The 24476-nt window shown below is 36.9% G+C and overlaps 1 protein-coding gene across 2 annotated transcripts in view; it reads right to left on the bottom strand.

Annotated features, from left to right (window-relative positions):
• Nucleotides 1–6400: 6400 nt before the first annotated feature.
• CNTN1 (contactin 1) overlaps nucleotides 6401–24476 on the bottom strand; it is a 343680-nt gene continuing 325604 nt past the window's right edge. For both annotated transcript variants that reach the window (XM_026502092.4, XM_044385537.3), the window contains one exon: nucleotides 6401–8878. In XM_026502092.4, coding sequence (XP_026357877.1) covers nucleotides 8802–8878 — 77 coding nt within the window. In that variant the 3' untranslated portion in view covers nucleotides 6401–8801. The remainder of the gene's footprint in view (nucleotides 8879–24476) is intronic.

The following is a 24476-nucleotide window of genomic DNA, read 5'->3' as shown; positions in this document are numbered from 1 at the left end:
TATGATACATGCGAGATCCAACTGAATAATTAAAGGGAGAAATAACATATTTCTCTTTTTGTTTAATCTTACTGTTGCTGACGTTTAGGATGCAGATTGGACGAAGTTTCTTCATCTGCATGATTTAATGATACAGAGCGGGTGAGCTAGTGAATATTTGTGCTTTCTTACTACAGTGAGTAAGGCTTAAACCCATAGGAATCACGCAGTCAACTCAACATCACTAGATCTGTAACTCAAATTTATGGTTTAAGACTCCTAGTAAATTATTTTTTTCACAGAGCTACTGTATTTCCCAAGATGTTTCAAATGGTAAAATCCTTCCCAAACTGAATTGCTCAGAATACTCCATTTCAGGCCAGATTAGCCATTTCTAAAATATACATTCCATAATAGAATTATTTAAAGAAAAAAATAGGCATTTCTACTCAAATCAGAGAACGTCATGAATATGCAGAATCCATAGTGTCTCATATGCCAAAAATGCCAATCAGTAAATCTTTTTTGAGAGCTGGTTTGCCTCTGTTAGCAGGGTAAATGATCTCTCTGGAGATTGAAACTGTTTATTTTAGGAATCTGCCTCTTTACTGTCCTGAGTACTTTAATTCCACAGGAGCATAGCTGAATTGAATAGAATAGAACTGCATCTATAATATTTACGAATGCCACAAACAAAATGTTTAAATATTTAAATTTTGCTTTATATTCTTCATCAGACCCCTTTTAATCGTTTCATTCTTTCTTTTGTATGACAGCCACTTTGGACTGTTTGTTACCTAGTGCCTTCTAATACTCTCAAAGGTTTCCTTTCATGACTACAAATGCTTTATGTATGACCATTTCCTAACCCCTTAACTTCAACTAAAGAGGATTGTCTTTCCATTTCTTTAAAGCTATAAGCTTCTCAGCTTATTATGCGTGAGGGTGTAAAAAAAAATTTGGTGTACTATTCTTTACACATAATATTTGCATTTAACTCTTGCCTCTCGAGTCTTAATCCACTGTTTCTCAACCTGAGCCTGTTCAAAGAAACTGCTTCTTACAAATTCTGAGACTTCTCAAGGACAGTTCAAAACATTTGATCATTTGCTGATTTTCTTTGGATGATATCTTAAAAAATAACCTAAGCATGTTCTGATCTTCTGAATGACCCCTGAAGAGCTTAATATTTCCTGTCATTTTAGTCCTGGAGGTCGTATTTACAGTTGATTGGTGCCAAGTAGCACCACATTATTGTCTCTGGCTAATAAAAAATAAGCAGACGTGCGCTCGCTGGTAAATGAGGAGTGTGCCCTAAGTGATGCCCAAATGTCAGCACCACCTACAAAAGGGTTCACAGCAATTAGGACTGAGCCGCGATAGGAGAGTTCAGTCATCTGGTACGGGGCTGCAAGTGGCAAACGAATTTTGGTAAAACAACATCCAAGATCATATTAAATCACTTATTAATTTCAATATTGCTAGCCTTGCAGCTCTGTCTAATTTACAAGCTTGCTTTAGTAGGAGTTACAAGGACAAGAAATGTATAACTAATTTTATGTTGTATGTATTTAGGTAACATTTTAATAATAATTGTAATCACCCTGGATCACTTGTGAATGGTTGATTTGTTTGGTTTCAGCTGTGCTTTCCTCGAGTTTAAGGGACACAAGGCCAAAAGATATAATAATATAAAAATCTAAAATCTGTCAGACAGATGGTCCTTTTGGCAATGCTCAAATCACGTGGTACCAGCAGTTGTCTTCCCAGTATTTGACTCTGGAAATGGCAAATATGTAAGCAGTTAATCAATTGGGCAGTGTTTTTGGGCGCAGCAGATTGAGGAGGGGAATGTTAATTTATCCCATTAAAAATATCTATGTGACCATGTTCTCAAAAGGTGTCTGAGGTCTCATTATTTAAAAACCACCAAAAAATTAAAGAAATTTTTAGCAATCTGATTTATTTCTGCTTCCGTAAGCGAGTCATTTTAGCCCTTAAGAGGATTTTTCGGACTTTTACTGTATTTCAGGCTATCATGCATTCAGCTGTCCTCCTTCAGATATTTTATTATTTGTTTTCTAGTCGTGGGTATGAGCAATATAAGCATAATATAATTGCTATTATTATGAAAATCCAGTGTAAATACCTAAAAACACTCACAACCATTTCTGAAACCGTTTGAAACCACCGGTTAACTTCTAAGAAAAACAGCTAAACCTGAAACCAGTAAATGCTACTTAACTTTTTTCATTTCTTCTACTCACCAAATCCAATCAGCTCCTGAGTTCTCTTAACTTGGTCAATTAAATGCCGATAAAGTCTGTCCCCTTTCTTCATTTTTCCACCACAGGAAGATTTCAGGCCACCATTCTCTCTCACCTGGATCTTTTCCGCGCGCCTTTGCGGACTCCCTCACGCGAGAACTGGACAGCGGAAGGCTGAAGGCGAAGGGGGCGGAGCCAGCTTGCCGGAAAGTCCGAGCTGTCGCAATCTCTCCAGCTGAGCGCAGGCTCTCCAGCACCTGAGAAAGCCACGTGCACACCGGCAAAGCCATGTACCCGACCCGCTGCCGACCCAGACGTGGGAGCAATTACTGTTTATGCTACAGGCTACTGAAGGGTTGTGGTTGTATTTCCGCAGCATTCCAGTAGCAATAAATTCCATAGTTCACTTAAAATGATAGGGGTGTCGTTAGTACTTGATTGCGGCACGCCCCCTCCCATTGATGAATTGGAATGATGGCCTATGTGAGTAAACTTTCCCAATGAAGTTCTGAAATCCCTTGAAGTGTGTACCGAGATTTTCACATCATTCTTTTTAGAAATAATGAGAACAAGTATAGGTGAGACCGCTTGACAGTGGTGACCACCCTCATCACTGGGAATGGTATACCTGTAAAATGTCGTAAAAGGAAGATCAGGACCGACGGGACTTTTCTCCTGTTGTTTTACACTCATACAGCGCTCAGTTCAGCTACATCAGCTCCACCTGGTCAGGAAGGAACTAACTTCGAGCTGACTGTGCGCAAAAGTCTGCTCACTGTAAACCGAGAGCTGAGCGGTCCTGAAGGAGGAGTCTTAGAAGCCCTCAATGCTAAACCGCGTGTATCTATTGAAAAGTAATGGCGGGAGGGAAGACTTGAGATTTGTTGGGGGTTTATTAAATGTCAGGCATTGTAACTCTATTGTCTTTTTAAATTTGTATAAATTATATAGAACTTTAAGAGGAAGAAGTGGCGTGGAGAATGTTTTTACCAGCCCAGCACTCTCCTGCTCGTAGCACCTGATGGCCCTTCACGGCACGTGGTCCTGGGGCCCCACTTGTGTCACAGTGTATTTGCCACCTTCTAGTGACCGGAAGGGTAGACAGGAGGACCACGATAGCTAAATAAAATACACCAAACTCCCGGCGATAGTCTGAGTCTTTAATGAGATCTGGAAATGTTAGAAAGGGTCTCTGTTCCTTTTGGACCACTGGCTGGAGGCTGTGGATGGCCAGCACCCAGGATTCCTGCCCCGAGATTGGCCGGCCTGAGAACGCAACTTATGCAGGAGACGCAGAATCAGCAGATGGAGGGTGTTCCCTGGCAACATGTTTTAAGGCCTTAAAGCAAGTCCATCTTGTAGGTCCCATTATTTGAGCCAATAAATTCCTTTTTTCCCTTCCATTTGAGTTGAGTGTCTATCACTTGTAATTGAAAGAATTCTAAATGACTGAGGAGTGTTATCCTCATTTTATGGAAAAGGAAACTTTGCCTCCAACTGCCACATTACTTGTCCAGGGTCTCACAAGTAGTAACAGAGTTAGAATATGATCACAAGTCTATCCAATGCCCACGATCCTTTCATAACTGCATTATTTTAAAGTTCTAAAAAGTGTCCATACAGTAAAACTTATTTGCTGTAGAGTTTTATCAGTTTTGACAAATGTATAGATTTGGGTCCCTCCCACTATTTCCATCACCTCTAAGAGTTCCCTCATGCTGTTCCTACATCAGACTCTCTCCCTCCTCTTAATGCCTTGCAATGACTGACCTGTTCTCTGTCTCTAGAGTTTCACTTTTCCCACAATGTCATATAGATAGAATCACACAGCCTTTTGAATCTGGCTTCTTTTCACTTAACACAATGCATTTGAGGTTAATCTACTTTGTTGTATGTTATCAACATAAATGTTTTCTGAAAGCATGCTTACAGCAGCATTTCAATCACACCCTCATCAGTGTTAATGGAGCACATACAGGTTTTAAAAGCAGAAAGGAGAAGAATACAGGGTTGAACAACGCTCTCCTAAGATTTATATCCACCTGAAATCTGTGACTGTGATCTTATTTGGAAATAGGGACTTTGCAGATGTCATCGAGTTCAGATGAGGCCACGCTGGATTAGGGTGGGGCGCTAATCCAATGGCTGGCTTCCTTGTAAGAAGAAAGAAATCTGGACACAAAGACGCATAAGGAGAATGCCATTGACAATGGAAGCAGAGATGGCGAGATGCCGCTGTAAGCCAGGGAATACCAAGGATCGCGTGTAAGCGCAAGGAGGGGAGGCACGGAACAGATTCTCACTCGGAACCAACCATGCTGGCACCTTGGTTTCAGACTTCCAGCTTCCAGAACTGCGAGAGAATAGATTTCTGTTGTTTGAAGCCTCTCGATTGTGGTCATTTGTTATGACAGCCCTAGGAAACTATTATAACTAAACTAATGAGGTATTCAGCACTATTTTCAAGGCAGCTTCTACCCAAACAAAGGGGCCTGACAGAGGCGACGGGGTAAGTGAAGACCAAGCTCCTTTACCTCAAAATTTTGCCTTAGGATGAGCTTGACAATTCTACGACCAAATTGGTAATAGCATCATAGACACTGTTATATGTTACCCCATGTAACAAATTTATTACTAGTAACTAAAAAGTGAAACCTGTTTTTAAGATATTATAAAAATATAGAAACTTAATCATGGCCTCCCATCAACTAATTTTAAAGTCAACTTACCCAAAATCACTGTGTTTCTATTCTGAAAAAAAAAGTTCAAGTTGGGGGGGGACACCTTTCAACAGTCTTTTTATTAACAACCTTCAGAAGATTATAGACTCAGGAAATTAAGTATTAAAATTTAATTAAGTCACCAAGTAACACACACAAAAAAAAAGAAAAGAGTAAAGGAAATCCACATTCTTTTAGAGAAGAAATCTTCTGAAGTACATTTCAGTCTGCTGCTTGGATTTTAGATATAAATAATTTGGGATATTTTTATTAGACTAAAAGTGTATAACATTTTGATACATAAGATATGTAACTAAAAGATAAGAAATTCAGTCATCAGTAAATTAGCATTTTAGACAAGCCAAGAAAATGGATTTTTTTTTTCCCTTAAGAGACCCTGTAAGTATGTATACGTGTTGATCTTGTTGATTCAGTTAAAAATGTCAGTTAATGTAGCTTGTAGTAATCATCGAAATCTTTGATTCTCAAATCTGGCTCCCTACCAGACACTCCTGAACAACCTAAAAAGCTACAGATTCCTGTTCCTCACTTTCCAAGTTCTTATTTGATAAGTCTGGACTGGGACCCAGAGACTCTATTTTATTTTTTCAAATTCTCCAGGTGATCCTAATGGGCAACCAGGTTTGAGAACCACTAACATGGAATACTCTCTCACAGAAAGCAGCTTTGATCTCCCAAAGCCTGGGGAATTAGAGCTAGGGTCAATCCAAGGTCAAATACCAAAAGCAAAATATTAGAATGGAAGTAATCTAATACTTAGGGTCAAGAAACAGAGGCCGGGTCCAAAAGGGAAACCAGGATCCAGGGTGGAAGCAAGTTTCATGAAACAGGAATGGAGATTGGAATGCCAATGAGAAATCATAATCAGAAGATCATAAGGCAGAACACAGGGAGCCCTGAGATTCAGGAGTTTGGGCTTAGCCCAAATCAGGATTCAGAGAAGGCTTTACCTGTATCAGACCTGTCTGTAGACTCATGCTTTTATGTAAATTCCTCTATTAGAATACCAGCTTATTCAGGATTGAACTAGCTCCTCCTCTTCCTCCTCCCCATCCTCTCCCTCCTCTTCCTCTTTCTTCTTTTCCTTCTCCTTCCCCGCCTTCTTCCTCTTCTTCTTCTGGCATTTAGCAGCTTGCTTTAGTGTCCAGCATTAGATTGAGTGATAATTATTGAAATCTCCAAAATTGAAGTTACCTACTAGGTAATCTTATTTCAATGAAATAACACCTGCGTGTGCGCACATGCAAGCTCGTGTGTGTGTCTCTTTACGTCTGTGTGTATATTTTTTGTAGAACCTTTCAAACAATTAACTGTTGCTTAAGAAGTAATATTTATTCTGTGCTATTGAACTTATAAAGAAAACCTTCTAAAAATGAATTTTCAACTTCAGGTAAATTGAAAGGACAGTTGCTATTTCTTGGGTAACAGTAAGACATTTATTTCTTTATAATTTGTTTTCATTCATAAAAAGGACAAAGCACAGTCCTATACTACTCCATTGAAAAAATGATAAAAAATAACTAAAAAAATCAATTCAATATTTATCAGTATCAAATAAAACTACTATCACCTTTCCTGAAATACAAAGAAACAACAGATATGTCTATATCTATATAAAGTTTAATCAAGAATCTTGCGTCTTAAGCAGATGATACATTAGTTAGTTTGACAACAGTTGAAAACTGATGGTCCCAGTCAAATTTGTACAACTGTATGAGGAAATGAAAAGCTCGAGTTATCAGTGTATGAGAGATTTTAATCTACCTTATCTCTGTCACAAATTTAAAATTAAACGACCCACCTCCAAAGTCTGTTTACTTACCTTTCAGAACCATTTCATGCAAAATCTAGCCAGTTTTGCTCTTTATTGCACTACATTAGAAAATAAAAGGCGAGCATGCATTTGGCAAAAGATTTAGTTGTTGTCGATTATATAAAAACGCCCAACATGGGTCACATTGCAAAAGGAAAACCCCAAAGTGTAACAATGAAAACACAAACATTTGTACAGAAGGCTTACAGAGTTTTCGTTTCCCTAAAGTATGAAGAGATTTTGTTTCCCTTTCAAATAATTAAGTATTTTATGAAATCTGGTAATGATTTTAAGACTGTTGACATACTTCCACTGGGAAATCATCCATTTCACTTATTTTTAAAAAGTTTCATTTTATAACAAAGAGTTGAATGTAAACTAATGAAATATTTATTGATATTTTCATAATGAAAGCTCTAAACATTTACACATAGATATATAGTACAAAAATTATACAAATGAAAGAAAGGGGGGTAAAGTAGTAATAGATCTATTTTGCTTCCTGTAAATATTTTTTTATGAACCTATAAGGTATCCTTTCTAAAAAGATAAACTCTATCTCTAATTAGCTAGCAAGGTTGTGCTAATAAAATAGGATTATACCTCCTGAATCATCAGACATTGCACTATTTTATGAGCCAGCTAATCCTTTATTTCTCCATTTCTTTCACATCCACACTCAACACATTTCCTTGCACACCATGGAGAAGGAAGAAATGTGCATCTTCCTTTTTACAACTTATAAAAACCTAAAGCACCAATGCTTGGGAGACACCATTGGACAGACACATTACTTGTCTCCTCCTGGCCTTCCAGTATGCATACTTTCAAAGTACCATTAGCAATATTTTGATTTGGTATTTTTAGCCAGTTTTCAGTATTGCATTGAAGTGGGAAATGAGCTTAAAACTAAATTAAAAAAAATAAGATAGGTATATTGCAGTTTTTCCAACTTACAGGTGATTTCTTGATACCTTCAATAACGAAAGGTTTTACTTAGAAATGAAGCACAGAAACAAAGATACTAGAATATTATTAGATCACGCTGATATTCACTTAACTGTCATTTATTCCTAGCTGTGTAAAACTGTCACATCTCAATTAAAAAATGGAAGCACTCTACTTTTCAAAATTCATCATCCCGCATATGAATAAATACAGCAATAGGATGATACTCTAGATAAGAGCTGTGATTTTTGAGGTTTGAAATTGATGACAAGAAAAGCATAAAATAACTTCAGAATATAATATAAAAGTAAAGAAAAATCTTCATATGGTATGTTAACTTTACTACTAAACAATGAACTTAAAAGTATTACTGATTTCGAAAGGCAAATATTTAGAAAATTACTTTCTTCCAAAATAAGAATACTGGAAACAAATTTTAGAATTGGTTTTCAATATTCAGAATCTTTTAACTCATTCAGTAAAATGATTTGTTCATGGAATTTATGTCAAAATGTTTCAGTTATACTCTATCTTTTGTGAAGACAACTCAAAATGTCATGAATGATAGGGGCCATTCAAAAATATGTAGGACCCGAAACAGAGAATAGTACAAGAGACTGTATTACTCTTACATTTACCACATACGATCAACATTTCAACCTCTATTATATTTCACAACTTGTTATTAAGTTTAAAGCACCTGTGTATGGTGATTTTTACTTTCACTCTACAGCCTATAGTATTGAATTGAACACTGTAACTTGTCCCATTGGATTAAATCATGCAACTGTCACAGAATCAGGTTAAGTGGTTTATAAGGCATATTGGAACGAGTTAAAAATTATTTTATATCCACTTAAAAGTTTATTCTTTTGGATGAAAGGTTCCTGAATGCCTCAGTCATGACGTGTGTTGTAAATCAGCTGGATAGTTTGTTAAAGTGTGATTTATTTGGCTTCGGGCGGAGCCACAGGAACTGGGAGGAATTGTAGTCATCATAGGGATGAAGGTGTCCTCTGTGCTGGGCTGGGAACAGCAGCTGTCACACCACATTCAGATTGCCAAGTAGACGACGATGCCAAGCGCAGGCAGCAGTAAGCCGAGAAGACTTGGTGATAGGGTCGACACACCTGTGAGGTAACCACAAATGTGTGTATTATTTCATTGAGAATGACACTATTTCTCATGTACCCTGCTCTGGAGAAGGCCAGGGTATGCAGGCCTGCAAAACAAATGGTTCCTTTAAAAAAAAAAATTCTGTGTACTTCAGTGATTTAAAGAAAACAAAAAGATTTGATCAAGAATTTCGTGTGTGAGAGCACGTGGCTGTTTCTATCACACGTTCCTATAAATCATTTATGATAAGATCACAAATGTTTGTTTTCTTACCAGAAGATGTTAAGTCAAGAAACATATGTAAGTTAGCAAACAAACAAGTGGGAAAAACAACCACACATATGTAAGCTGTTAAAAAAGTTAGATAAAAAGTTGTACTAAAAATACTAATAATGTTACCTGGGATAAAAATATCATGGGTATACTAGATAGATTTTGCATAATTTCGTATTTCAATGGTTTTAAGACGTTTAGGTGCTTACACACAGTGATTTGAGGAATATATTGTTGATAATGGTAAATAATCTATTCAAATTTTTATCTAAGGAAAAATTGCCCTGAGATATTATGTTACAAATTAAAAATAAATATGATACAATGTACTATAGGCTTATATGACATCTTGGGCCACTAATTACATCCAGAAGGGCTTCTCCTGTGGTCAAGTTAATGGGCGCAGGTCTTGCCCACACTGAATTCGTGAGAAAAGGCTACTAAAAAATGGGATTGAGAAGGCGCACTCTTCCTTTCCACTCCCCACATCTTCAGAGAACACGCTGCTGGAACCAATGCTGAGCTAAAAAATACAATCAACAGCTCGTGAATATAAGAGATTTGTGTCAAGCTGTAGAAGTTAATTTGAAACCTTACAACCATATTATCTCCCGTGTTAACAGTGGCCCCAAACAGCCCTTTGGAATATTCCTCTTATATTAGGAAGAGTCAGAGCATTTCTCTTGAATCTCTAGCCAATAAAAGCACATTCACGTTCCCCACCAGCTGGAAGATGATCGTATCTCTCTGCACGCGGGTATCTCACGAGTGCCCTGCCAGCAGCGTTGAGCGCTGCACGGAAAACATAAGAGCAGTATTATCAGACACAGATAAAGAAATGAGCAGCACGGTGAGGGTGGAAAGTGAAGGCGGAGCCACAAGGGCAATATAAACGGCCCTCAAGTAGCTGCTGAGAGCGCATCATTGCCGCTGCTGCGGGGTAACCTTATCCACAGCGACGAGAACACTCATAGCGACTATGGCAGCTACTGCTTATTGTTCTGCAGCCGTGAGACACACACTCCGCTGGCCTTTTATAGATATTATGATATCAACACAACAACCTGTGATGGTAGGTCTTACTAGCTTGATTTTATAGATTAGGTAACTCAGATTCAAGTAAAATGACTTGCTCAAAGCCAATGGCCAGTAGAGGGCAGAGCCAGGATTCCATCGCAGATCTGCCAGGCTCCAGAGGCCATACTCGTTCTATCTTTTTGCCACTTTGTGTAGACAGCTTTGGAAAAGGACCAGTTCTAGGAATGCATAGGGACACTCCACGCTTCTAAAGGCACAGAAGGAAAATTAATGACATAGGAGAAAGCACAGCACCTAAGTTGTTTCAAAAAGAGTCTTTGTATTCACATAGTATTTTTTCATTCTATTTTTCTACATAGATACTTTTAAAATAAGCCATAGCCCACATGTAATTTTATTCTGATAAGGTGACCAATAATAAACCTCAACCACACAGAAAAACATTAGTTTTCAATGTTTGACCTAAGTTAAATGATCTGTCCTGAAGACTTTTGTCTGAAAGTGACTGCAGGGTCTGTCTTTGCTCTGTCCTCTGACCACAAATTACACCAGGGACGGATACACGTTCATGTACTTGCCTGAGTATGTGGGTTGGCTCATAGGAACTGTGGCTGCAGAAAGAAGTGTAGTCAATTGTGGATGCCATTTTGAAGTTTTGGTGTTAGTATGAAAACCAAACACAGTTTCATAATTTGTGGCTTCAACATCAGGATATTTGATTTATTTTAAATAAAGTCTTCATGTTTATGTGTGTTATATTTAATTTCTCTAATGGCTCAAGCTTATGTAATTGTGGTCTTCATCTTCAATTCTCTTTCACATTCCAAGCACAAATTAGAGACCTAACTGAATTACTATTTAAAGTCATTTTAAATGTGGGATCCCTACATTCTTGAAGCATTTTCAATATATACTGGTTTTATATCTAACAAAATGTATATCATAATACTGCTATCAAGTATAATGTCAGTAATTATAGTGGTATGCAGTAAACATATATTTTGCTCTCACATATTTATTGCATCTCAAACATGAACAAGTCATCAATCTTGTGAATCATTTTTCCCGGTCAGAACAAAGGTAATGTCAGTTTAGAGTACTGTATCTTTTTCATTGGATTTTCTTGATTTTTTTTAACCTAAACTGCCCTGATTAATTATTTCCTTCAGGAAGGATTCCTGCTGGAGAGAGTTATATATTGAGAAGGGAAATTCCAATTAAAAGTTAAATAGTGCTTAATAATCTTCACAAGTTTCATGATAAGTAGAGAACCATTCTAGTCAGTTTTTAATACAAATCTCTTTCATGATGCTTAAATTTGGACACCATGGTCCAATCTAAATTGCTACTGCTGCTGATGCTGTATGACGGAAGTTTCTTCTTGTGGGGTCAGTTTTTGTGTTCACAACTCTTAATACCTCTAGATTCTGAACAACTTCAGGACAAGGAATATATCCAAATTGTATTTTCAGCTGTGTTGACTAATACCAAGTGCAGTATATAGTGCGTACTTGACCCATAAGGTTATAAATAATTCCTCCCGCTATAAGCCCTGAGCCTTTTCTGATTAAGAGCAGAAGATGGGAGAGATGGCAAAGGGGCAGAACAAGGGGTTTTAAAGAAGAAAGCAAAGGAAACCACTTGACCTGTAGTGGAACCCTTGGTATTCCTTTACATTTTATATTCTCTCTGTTTCATAATCTCTCTAACTTTTAGGGACCTGGGGAAAGGAAGGGGATTACCCATTCCCATTAATTCTTTTCCTCAGGAAATCATTTTTCCCCCATCAGAGAGATGATATTAGAAACACACATCAGCGCCTGGGTGTCTCAGTCGGTTAAGCGTCTGCCTTCAGCTCAAGTCATGATCTTCAGGTTCTGGGATCAAGCCCTGCATCCAGCTTCCTGCTCAGCAGGGAAACTACTTCTCTTTCTCTCAAATAAATAAACAAAATCTTTAACAATATATAACAAAAAGGCATTTATCGGGGTACCTGGCTGGCTCAGTAATACAGCATGTGACTCTTGATCTCAGGGTTGTGAGTTTGAGCCCCACATTAGGTGTAGAGATGACTTTAAAATATTTTTTTAAAAGGCATTTATTTTACTGCTCTGTCTAGAGATCTTCCAAATTGTCTTTCAGGCTTATAATTTGCCCTGGGCTTAGGGAAGATGAGATGGTTGATTCCCCACTGCCTAAAGTTAGCATGCTTAATATACACTCAGTGTATTAGGTACATATCAGTAGATGTTTGCTGTTGAAATTTATTGAGTTCGATAGAACTCTTGCTGGGATAGCAGCAAGCTTAGAGAAGTGAAAGTGTATAAGTCTGGCTGGGACTGAGCGTGAAAAACCAGTTCAGATGGAAAAAGAACAAAGCCTCATGTGTTTATTGAGGTTAGTGTGACAAACACAGATCATACCAACTCTACGCTGAACTGGAGATACTTCCAAGGTCAAAATGCCATAACGACCCCTTCACTGAGTGGCTCGTGCTGTGTTACCAGGGATGCCCAGGACTGCTTTACTTCCCATCTATTACCGGGAATACTCAATTGCTCAACCACCCTCCCTTCATGATGGCCCCAACCCTAGTTAATCCCTGCTTCTCCTATCTCAGTCTCAGGAACAGCAGATCCAGAACTGGTTGCTACCTCCCTGAGAGCCCGTTCTGAATGCTTCAGCAGGAACACAAACCTTATGCAAGAAGCTCCTCTTTGCCACCGGAGCGGTGCCCCACGACTGCTCCGGCTTGTTTCTTGCTGCATCCCATCCAGTACAGGTAGTCTGACTACCTGTCACACTTTTGTTGGGTTTGTGCTTGGTCTTAGGCCATTTAGGTTTTCCCAGAATGAAGAGGCAAACTTCGGTAAGCAGGTCACTGTCCCGGTCAGGGCCGTAAGGGTACACTGGGAGTAGGAGTGTGTGGCAGGTAAGAGTAAGGCCTCTGGGGCCAAGCAAAAACAGCAAAGTCCAAATCCTGCCTCTGCCTTCTACTGGCCAGGTTATCTTGAGCATGTTATTTAATCCCTTAAGCCTTAGTTCCTTCAACTCTAAAATGAGGATAATAATATGTCTTATGGCTTTATTGTGAGAATTGAGAAGATGCCTATCAATGGTTCTTACGTGTTTTTTAGCAGCATAACCTTTCTTTAGAAGCAATCATATGTGGAAGTTCATTACTGAAGTAGGAAGGACAGGGATGCTTTATTGAAAATTTCAGCAGCAGTGGTAATTACATGAAGAATGAGCTAAGAAATGTAATAAACCACTATGGCTGGGTCTAGGTATGATTAGCATTTCTGACCTTATTTATTTGTACAGTCTGGAGCAGGAGACTACCAGCCTTTATCTCCTCTATGTTCATGCTGGTACCTGTAATCCCCCAAGCCTGTCACTCCATACAACGTGTGGGGGTCTGCTCATCACAGTTTGAAAACGGCTGCCTTATGTAAAGCACTTCAGAAAATGCATGGCTAATAGAAAACTTCTATAAATTGTTGTAATTCATACTATATTTGATGCTGTTTATTTCTTGCTATAGATATCTCGCACTGTATTTTTTGAAAAGTAGATGAGTGGAAAGCGAAGTAAACAATACAAAAAGCAGGTGTCTCCTGCATATAACTTATATTTGAGACACATGTCTACTTACTATTCCCCAATCACACACATGTTCTTCTAGAGCACAAATATTCCTAGAAAGTCCTTCCAGCTATCAAGACTGGCCATGTTGAACTTTCCTGCCGTGGTCCAGCTCAAGTGTTATCTCCCCTGTAGCACTGTATTTGGGATTTTTGGTTTCAAGCAACAGGAACCCAACTAAAGAGCCAATGTCATACGACTTTGGAACAATTACAACCAGAGATGTGAACCCCTGTGTCTTCCGTGTTTCTGACTTTCATTTCTTCTTCCTTTGCATATTGTCTCAAATTCTCAGACAGACATCTCAAGATAGACAAGAGCTCCAAGCTCACGGCCATATATTCTCAAGAGCAAATAAGATGACATCTTTTCACCCAAACTCTAGTGAGAAAACTCTCAAGGAAAGATTCTGATTTGCAGAGTCTGGGTCATACACCCTCTCCCAGACCAATTACTATGGCTGAATTAGTGGATTTCTGTGATAGAACGAGCTTGGAACTGGTTCCCATCCCTTAACTAATCACTGTGGCCAGGGAGGCAAGGGGACTTAGAAAACGTCAATGTTCATTCTGATCTTGGGAGGATTAGTACTTTCCCCAGTGAAAGAGCTATGGGGATCAAGAAGTAAAGCAGGAGGGGCGCCTGGGTGGCACAGCGGTTAAGTGCCTGCCTTCGGCTCAGGGCGTGATCCCGGCGTTATGGGATCGAGCCCCACATCAGGCTCCTCCGCTATGAGCCTGCTTCTTCCTCTCCCGCTCCCCCTGCTTGTGTTCCCTCTCTCGCTGGCTGTCTCTATCTCTGTTGAATAAATAAATAAAATCTTAAAAAAAAAAAAGAAGTAAAGCAGGAGTTCTGAGAAAAACTGAGAATACACTCCAACAAAAAGTGCAAATGCACAATGAGTCACCAAAAGCAAAATAGAATAATCCTTATCTCCTAAATTTGTTGACTATGTAAGATTTTGTCAAGACACATGTCACAAGAATAACATTCGTCCATGACTTTGGAAAATGTGTTTTGTGGTAATGGGAAAAGTATGTTTCAGGCAATTGCTCACCTAACTTGCCTTCCTCAACTTTTACGTATTTTTCTAATTGCTTGAGGCTAATCAAGATAAGAAAAGCAAGTGATCTATTTAGCTACTGAGGACTTAAGGACCATTTATTTCTGTAATCTAGTCACAGTAATGGAGCTATTTTTATGAGCAATCATTAAAGCCACTCAGGATAGGTGCAGCATTAGACACTGTAAGCCTGGAAGCTACTTTTTTTTTTCCCCGGCGGGGTGGAGTACACAGATATGTATGGATATATTTACTCTAAGATCTGGAATTCCAGCCACAGTGATAACTACATGAAGAATGAGCTAAGAAATTTAATACAACACTATTGCTGGGTCTATGTAAGATCACCATTTCTGACCTTAATTTATTTGTACAGGAAGACCTAGAAGGAGTTTGTCATTTTACAAATTCAATCAATCATAAGGATTTAGTCTGGTTAAGTAGTGGTGAAGAGTTTTGTTTTTGGTTGGCCTAACCAATTGGGAATTCTCCATCTATCTTTTACTAACTATATACCCTTTAGTAAACTAATTATATCTGTTTCTCCATTGGATTATTGAATTAGTTTGGAAAATGATGCTTATTTTTCTTAAATCATGTGGCAGATATGGGTGAAAACAAAGGTTAAAGGAGGAACAGCTGTTTCTGAGTTTGAGATACGGAAATGTAACTTGAAGTCTGGACGAGTTTTCTTACAAAGATAATTAAAACAAAATTTAAGCAATCCAATTTTCTTGCAGGACTGAACACCTAAGCAATGTGAAGCCATTGAGGCAAAAGCAAATTATTTTAAAATTTGTCTTGAACATTGGGATTTTATGAAAATTTTGGTTTTTGCTGATACCTTTCTATAAATTCCACCCTATCTTTTCTTCTTCCTCTTTCATGACTCCCTTACCCACCACCCTGAGGTTCCTATCCCATTCTTCATCTCGTCTAAACATTATCAATAATGAAAATCTAGAATAAAGCTGAGCTATACAACTGAAAAACTTATAAACCAGGACAGTTTTACTTGCCTGGCAACTGGCATAACATTTGTAATAAAATGCCTACAATTCAGTGAGGTTAATGTTAAAATTTCCTTTAGGCCATATACCAAAATTATTTTTATAAATTGTCTAGTGCTTATTAACATTAGAGGAGGTGGCTTTTTAGAAAGGTAGTTAGTTGGGCTTGCTTCAAATAGGTCTCTGGAGGAAAATATCAAGACATGTTTGAATTTTAAATCAATTATTATAAGCATTAACTACCTGCCTTCGACAAAATGAAGTAATGGATATTTACCCCAGTTGGTTTTAAGAATTTCTGGAAAAGAAAACAAAAGAGAAATCAGAAAATAAAATGAAGCAGACTTTTTCCACATTTTTTCATCATTTTCTTTCCTTTTAATATCTACTTTTTTTATGGTGTCCGTGTATATCAGCTTACTTATTTTGTTTTTGATAATTTTATTTCTTAATGTCCCTATAATTGGAAAATACTAAGCTATGTGGAGAAGAAGAAAGACAGCCTAAGGCCCACTTCCAGTTCTGTCAATAGCTAGTTGTATAACTTCAGGCAAAATAATATTTGGACTCAAGATGTGGCTCTGAGACTGGTGTGATCTTTGGCTATTTTACTTATCAGGGATGTGGATTTTCCTTCTGGAAAATGATAGGGTTCAATGTTATAAGTCATAAGGTTCCTAGTATGGTCATGAGTCTATGATTCTAAGCAAACCATAACATATTTAAGAATATTAAGCATTGAGCCATAAAATTTACAAACATATTTTACATATTTACCCTCATTTATAGTAAACAAAGTTGATATTAGTTTATAAAGACACATTAAGCGTTTGATCATGTAAGTGACAGTGGCTTTGGTGGTTTTTTTCAAACTCATGCAACCCACTAATCTTGCTGCTCCTACTTGTTTGACAATTTTAAACCCATATGCCAAACAAACAAACAAAAAAATATATATATATATATATTTTGTTTTTTTGGCAGGGGTACATGGTTTGCTGGCAGCTTATCCTGCCAGTTGTGTTCTTTCTTTACTGCTGACTCTGGCCCTTTCCAGGTCAGAATGCTAGATTGCCAGGATGCACTTCCTCTTTGAGAAAGAAACACGCATTTCCAATACAGCGATGACCAATTCTTTGCTGGGAAATGTAAGAGTCACTTCCAACTGCCTATTGATCAACAAAGATATGTTCAAATAACCTAATTTTGATATAATTTTGGGGCAAGAAGAGACTATAACTATGAGGATCTTTTAAATTAGCTTACCTACTTCTTTAGAAATGCAAGGTGATGTTTTCATCAGAGCATGAGACTCCGCATTAGGAAGAGTTCTACTGGAGTATATTTGCCCTCAGTGCCCTATTTGAATATATTTGAATATATTTGCCCTCACAAAGTACTTAAGCCCTCAGAGTCTCCATTTCCATAAATGCAAAATAGGAAGTGTAATACATAACAGGGTGTTTGTGCTAATTAAGTGAAAAAAACAATGTTAAAAATGTATAGTAAAAGTCATCTGATAACTGTAAATTTGAAATATGAAATATAATTTGTTCATTAAAACAATTCTTATTTCATGAATTTTTAAATTTATTTAGTTAGAGAGTAGGGGGAGGGGCAGAGGGAGAGGGAGAGAGAGAACGTCAAGCAGACTCTGACTCCGTGCTGAGCATGGAGCTGGTTGTGGGTTAGATCTCACGACCCTGAGATCATGACCTGAGCCAAAACTAAGAGTCTGTCCCTTAACCGAATGAGCCACCCAGGTGCCCCTGAGGAATTTTTTATGAGAATATGCTGAGCCTGGGGTGAGACAGAGGAGACCCAGACCTCAGTATTTGGGTCCCATTCTATCAAATGTGCAACATGTGTATAATGGATTTCATGGGTTTATTTTTTTTCGACTTTTATAAAACCGTTAACGAATAGCATTCAAATTTTTTATTTGTGATTAATTCACAACCAGAGTCAGCTTTTTAGATCATCTTTACATTTGGCTTTGGAAATAACTATTAGAACATTCTTACATGGGTAGCCCTGGCTTTGTGGACTGTGTTAAACTACCACAAGAATCAGTTTTCCTCAACCTTGATTAAAGTTAAACAGACTCGGGACTGTATTATTTTTTTTAAAGATTTATTTATTTATTTATTTATTTATTTATTTATTTATTTGAGAGAGAGAGAGGGTGCGAGCAGGGGAAGGGTAGAATGAGACGGAGATTAGAGAATCTCAAGCTGACTCCCCACTGAGTACAGAGTCCAATGTTGGGCTGATCCCATGACCCCAAAGTCATGACTGGAGCCGAAATCAAGACTCAGCTGCTTTACCAACTGAACCATCCAGGCGCCCTGAGACTGGGGACTTTAAATGCCTATTTTATTTTGCCATACTCATCAAAACAAATATTAAATTATCTCTTCCTCTGCCTTGACCTTCCCTTTCCTCAATCAGCTTTTGAGTTAAAAGGACAGCAAGTAGAGCCAGAAAGTTTAAGAATTTGTGTGTGACCCCTGCCAAGGCTAATGGTTCCCCTTTAGTGCTAGGCTTGAGGAACCCCTTGAGCATATCTGTGGCTAAAATTTCTTAGACATTTTCAAGAGCTATAGATACATGGGCTGTTGGGTTTATTTACAGAGGAAGGAAGACTGTTCTTTGCACCTCCCCCACAGACACACTTGCTTGTTCTACAGCTTTGCCTCTGTATGCTTTTGGAAGACCAGCTAGCATTTTGGCTTATTGACAATAAAAAGTAAGAGTAAAACCTACTGGTCCATGACAGTCAATTTTCCTTAAACTTATAATTTTATCCAATCAAAAGAAATCCAAACTAAGGGAAGCAGGCAGATATGTGTTCCCATAAAGCCTACTGAGTTCTTCCCAGTTCTTCCTTTACATAAACTGGGTAAATGAGCTTCTGCTGATTATAATACTCATGTTCAAGGTCAGGGTGGGACACAGTGTTTGTTTTTATGTGAGACAATGGAACCCAAAAGTCTTACTCTTATCATGTGGCAGGATCATGACCTGATTCCTAAGTTTTCTGGATAGCTGGCCCATCATGTATCAACAACAAATATCCATTCAAAGGATTGTTTTTATTTTTTATAATTTATTATGTGTCAATTCAGTTTGGGGAAGTTTGTAACATGTTATTTTGCTTAATTCATATAATACACAGTTGAAGTAGGCATCATCATCCTCATCTACAGATGAGGAACCTAAGGCTCAGATTTGCCTACCTAGTAAAAGTAAAATTGGGTATTGAACTGAAACCTGATTCTAACTCCAGTGCTATTTTCCCTATCCCATGGACACTTCATGAATATCTCTTACTGTGGCTAGAGAGTACAGTGATCCAACCTCCCTAACATAATGAGCTGAGAGTTGGAAATTGTTACCAATATCTAAACAGCTCCATATCAAAAACAGTCAAGGATCCTAGTTCTCCAATGGTTTCACATGGTGATTCAGAGACACGACTACCCTGGAAGCTTTCCCAGTGTAAAACTGTGACCAAAGTCTCATTTGATCTTTCTTGATTCATCTTTGCTTTGGGGCTATGACAAATGAGTGACTCACCTATTTGAGGTAGTACTTTGGTGTTTAAGATTTTCTGTCCTAATATGAACCTGAACTCATTTGTCCGACCTTGGGCCTCACTGCAGGATTTAGTGTCATCTGTCTATCAGCAAGGACTAATTGGTGCCTGTCTGTTTTCCACATGCACATCAAGCTCTTATAAGAAACCGTCCAAATTCATTGGCTCTCTTCAACTATTATAATGATTACAACCAGTCGAATCTTCTTGCACTTCCACAGGAGAAACAATTTCTCAGCTGTTTTAACAACAGTCTGAAATGTATAAGGAGTTACTGGCTGAAACTCACCACTGATTACTCTAAAAGTTTTCTAAGTTTGTGCTTGTTTAGCTTCTCATCCAGAAGATATAAAATAATCCAATCACTTTGGATGGTACCTGCATAGAATTTTCATTTTGTTTATACATTTTTCAGAATTCTTTCTCTTTCCAGAAATCTCACTCTCAGTCTTACCTTCACATGCTAAACTCTGAAATTTTAAGTTCTTTTCAAATTCTTAAAATTCAAAAAAATGGAAAAAAAGAAGATTGGCTTTCATCACTTCCGCAAGGAGTTTATTTTAAAAATCAGCAGAGTAGTTACTCCTTTCTAACCACCAGGAATTCTGGGAAATTCTTTAAGAAACCATTTTGTTTATACTGAACAAGCCAAATTCCCACACAGTGAGTGGAAATTGAAATTCTTTCAACATCTGTCTGTATTCCTACTGGTAGTGCCAGTTTTCTTCTAGTCATTTCATTATAGAATTTTTCAAGTTATTACTGTCTTTCTTCCCTTAAGACTTACACCTTGTGTCTTTATGCCTCTTGACAGTGTATTTTATAAAGAGGGACTTTGAGACATTGGTTGATGATATACTAATATGTTTGAAATAACTCATAATTAATTTTCTAGGTATTGAGACAAACATTATAAAATCTAGAAGTAAGTTTGAGATTTATGATTTGTTTTGAGATAGTACATCTTACCTGGACCGCACCCTACCTCTTGTTTACCTGACCTGGTTTTTCCATGTTAGAGTTCTTCAGAGTTTGTCACAGAACCACTTCTCCCTCCCTATATTCTCTCTGTTCCATCATTGTCATTATTCTTATAAAATGTGCCTATCCTTCTGAATTTCTGAATTACTTAGCTGAGTCAATTATGTTGCCATGCATTTATTACTCATAATAGAAAACATAGAGTCATTTGTAAAACCTTTTAACCCTCATTTGCAATATATCGACTTTGTCACCAAGTACAATTGATTCTATCTCCAGTACAACTCTAGAATCTCTCTGCTTCACTCTCTCTACTGTCTCTGCCTTAGTAATTTAGGACTTCATCACCTCTAATTTAAACACAAGAAAAAGTAAAACGTGAAAAAAAAAAAACCCCACAAGTTCAATCTGCCCCCTTTTCACGTCTGAATATAACCTATATGGCAACTATTTCTACCTTACCATCCTTTTTGAATGTCACATCCCAAAATGCACTGAAGAGGATGCCATGTTTATGTGTTCTCAGAGTCAACATTTGTTTCCTTGGACTGGAACCCCCTTTTATGCCTGGAAAATTCTCATTGATATTACAAGATTCATCAAAAAAACATTCTGCTAGGCTATATTTCCAACATAGTTGTTCAAATGTCAGAGAAGTTATTAACTTGGGAAAACAGCCACAACAGAAACATTTGCTACATGAAATCGTGCCTAATCTTGTGATGTTGCATGTATTTAATAAAAAATGGCTGAGGACAAGCTATAAAAGACATACTGTTCACTGACTATACGGCATATCTGTATAGAAAATTCAATCAACAATAGAGACCAAGTATTTTTAAATTAACACATATAAATGGGAATTTATTAAATTTGCAAAAAAGTATTCCATGATTTGATACTCCCTAAATCGTATAAATACACTTAAGTACATCTAGAAACTAAAAAATGAGTTATTTAAATATAACATGGTAATTAATAATAATATAATGTGAAGACATTATACTGTGGGAAGCACATTATTCATGTGCTAGCTTGTAGCATTCATTAGTAGCTGCTGCTGATTTAATAAAATAATCGAGTAACTGCTAAGCGCTTTTGTAAGTACTATTGCATATATATCAATAGGTTAATTATAAAGACAGGAAGTTTGTTCAAATAAAGTAAGGAGAGAATTACCATTTCTTTCCTTGCCAAAGCAGAGAATGTCTCTGATCATATCCTTACAGTGATTTTCCATCTTTTGTCTAGCTAACTTTGTCTCATATATCCTATATTCTAAAAATATATATAATCTAAAATACTAGATTTTAACAGCAATTCTTACTTAATTTATAGAAAAATGCTTATAATCAAATACCCTTAGGAAATACTTATAATTCTGAGTTTAATATTGCCTGTAATACATATGTTTTATTTTTCTTTTAATATAAATGCTGTAAATCCTGGCATTTATTACTTATTTTATCAATTATAATTTATAACTCACTTTCTTTTTTTTTTAAGATTTTGTATTATTTATTTGACACAGAGAGAGAGACAGCCAGCGAGAGAGGGAACATAAGCAGGGGGAGTGGGAGAGGAAGAAGCAGGCTTCCAGCACGGGAGCCTGACGTGGGGCTCGATCCCAGAACGCTGGGATCATGCCCTGAGCCGAAGGCAGACGCTTAATGACTGAGCCACCCAGGCGCCCCTATAACTCACTTTCTTAATCTTCAATTTCAGTAAAATAAATCTTCCAGGAAGAACAGTAAAGAGATTTTAAAATAGTAAATAATTTCAAATACTCACACTATAATAAAAAAGTATCTTCATTTGTATTTTGTTTTCTTTGAGAACAATGTAACTTTTCCCACTCTGAGGAGAGGGAATTAACATATGAAATTCAAATATAGAATTATTTCCTTTTTTGTTTCTTTTATTTGATCATAATATATTGATTTTTTTAAAAAAAATTCTGAATATAATTAATGGTTGGCATAGAAAATATCTCTTAAAGAATTAGAGAATAATAAGACAATAGAGTTATTGGGGCTCTTACCTTAGTGATAAATTATGTTCATTTGAAAACTGAGCAAAAAATGATAAAAATTAGAATGGGAAAATTGTAAGTTAAATTATTGTCCTATTTCTTTAGCTGAACCCAAAGTTCTACAAAAGTGATAACTCAACAGATATGAGATAGTATCATTTTTGAAATGATTTTTAAATATACCTTAGTTAGTTTAAAGATATTAAAGATCAGTTAAAATTTGTTTGGTAAAGACAGTTTTTTAATCCTAGGAAAGACACAAAAAATTGTACATGGCAAAAAAGATGTCTTCAACCATTAAAATCATTCTTACAAAAGGCAAAGTAATGAACAAAATTACAAAATAACCAGTGTTCCCAGAAAGGAGCAATCTTCTAAAAGACCAACTCTGCATTATCAGCAGAAAAATATATTCAGTGAAAACAAAAGAAATAGAAGCTAAATAAATTTTATCTGTGTAGGACTTTATTCTCTATATCAAATCCATGTTGGGTATCAGGTACCCATGACAGTATATTTATATGTTTGGGGGTTTAGACAGCCACTTATAATGACTATATAAAAAGAAAGAATGTCCTTTCATTTATAAAAACCAAAGCTCTCTCCAAAACCTCAGAATATATAATGTTACTACGTTACTTGAGGTATTGGGAAGAATATATGTAAGAATTATGATGGCTATATATTTCATATTTAGTGGTACCACTTTTCCTATTTCCAGTCTTTCTCTATTAAATTGGTTTGCCTTATGTTTTAGGTTTCTCCTTGGATTACAATTTCTTTGTAATCTTAGAATCATATGTGCCAGTTCTCCAATTGCCATAAAAATTATCATATAAACACATAAGCACTTTTTAATTGTATCAATTTCCCTTCATTTTTAACATTTTCTCTAGATTTTATTGGCTATCACATTTTAGAATATAGTCTTTATGACTTTCTATATTTAAAGAATTCTTTTTATCTTATTTTTTTTTAAAGATTTTATTTATTTATTTGACAGAGAGAGAGAGACAGCCAGCGAGAGAGGGAACACAAGCAGGGGGAGTGGGAGAGGAAGAAGCAGGCTCATAGCGGAAGAGCCTGATGCGGGGCTCGATCCCATAATGCCGGGATCACGCCCTGAGCCGAAGGCAGATGCTTAACCGCTGTGCCACCCAGGTGCCCCTTTTATCTTATATTTTAATCATAATGCATGTTAGAAATTTGATACATGTGTTTTATAGTTCTTGAAGATAAGTACATGCTCTTAATCACTTATGATCTGAGTTTTCGAGACATTTTAACATATCAATATTTATTCAGATAACTTTTTTCCTAGTTTAACAGAGAAAATAAATATTGAGTCAAAATGCTTTGTCAGGTTTTTTTGAGAATAAAATAAAAATATTTACTTATAAAAATGCTACTTCATTCTAAAAAGGTTTGGATAGTTTACAAAGATACATAAATTATGCTAAAAGAAAAATAAGGAAATGGAGAAAAAAGAAAATAAGTTTAGGAAAAATTAAACTAAGAGATAATGATATCAAAATAGCAACAACAACATGCACTAATGCTACTACTAATGTTATGAATATTTATAAGGAGCTATTTTAAAAACACTTAATTACAAGATATATTAAGATAAGATATATTCAGGGGCGCCTGGGTGGCTCAGTCGGTTAAGCATCCACCTTCCGCTCAGGTCATGATCCAAGAGTCCTGGGATGAGCCCCGCATCGTCAGGCTCCCCGCTCGGCAGGGAGTCTGTTTCTTGCTCTCCCTCTCTCTCTCTTGCTCGCTATCTCTCTCAAATAAATAAATAAAATCTTTTAAAAAATATGAGATATATTCACATATTTTTAACTAAAATATACAATGGTCTATATACTTTACTAGCGGTATGTCAGAAATACCTGAGCTTTGGCCAGGCAACAGAGAAATACATCAGTCATTAAGTTCGTTATCCAAAAGATTAAAAAAAAGGTAA

The sequence above is a fragment of the Ursus arctos genome, unplaced genomic scaffold (genome assembly GCF_023065955.2).
Source record: "Ursus arctos isolate Adak ecotype North America unplaced genomic scaffold, UrsArc2.0 scaffold_26, whole genome shotgun sequence".
Classification (NCBI taxonomy): Eukaryota; Metazoa; Chordata; class Mammalia; order Carnivora; family Ursidae; genus Ursus; species Ursus arctos.
The sequence above is the reverse complement of the archived record's forward strand: the minus strand, read 5'-3'. Positions and strand labels throughout refer to the sequence as shown.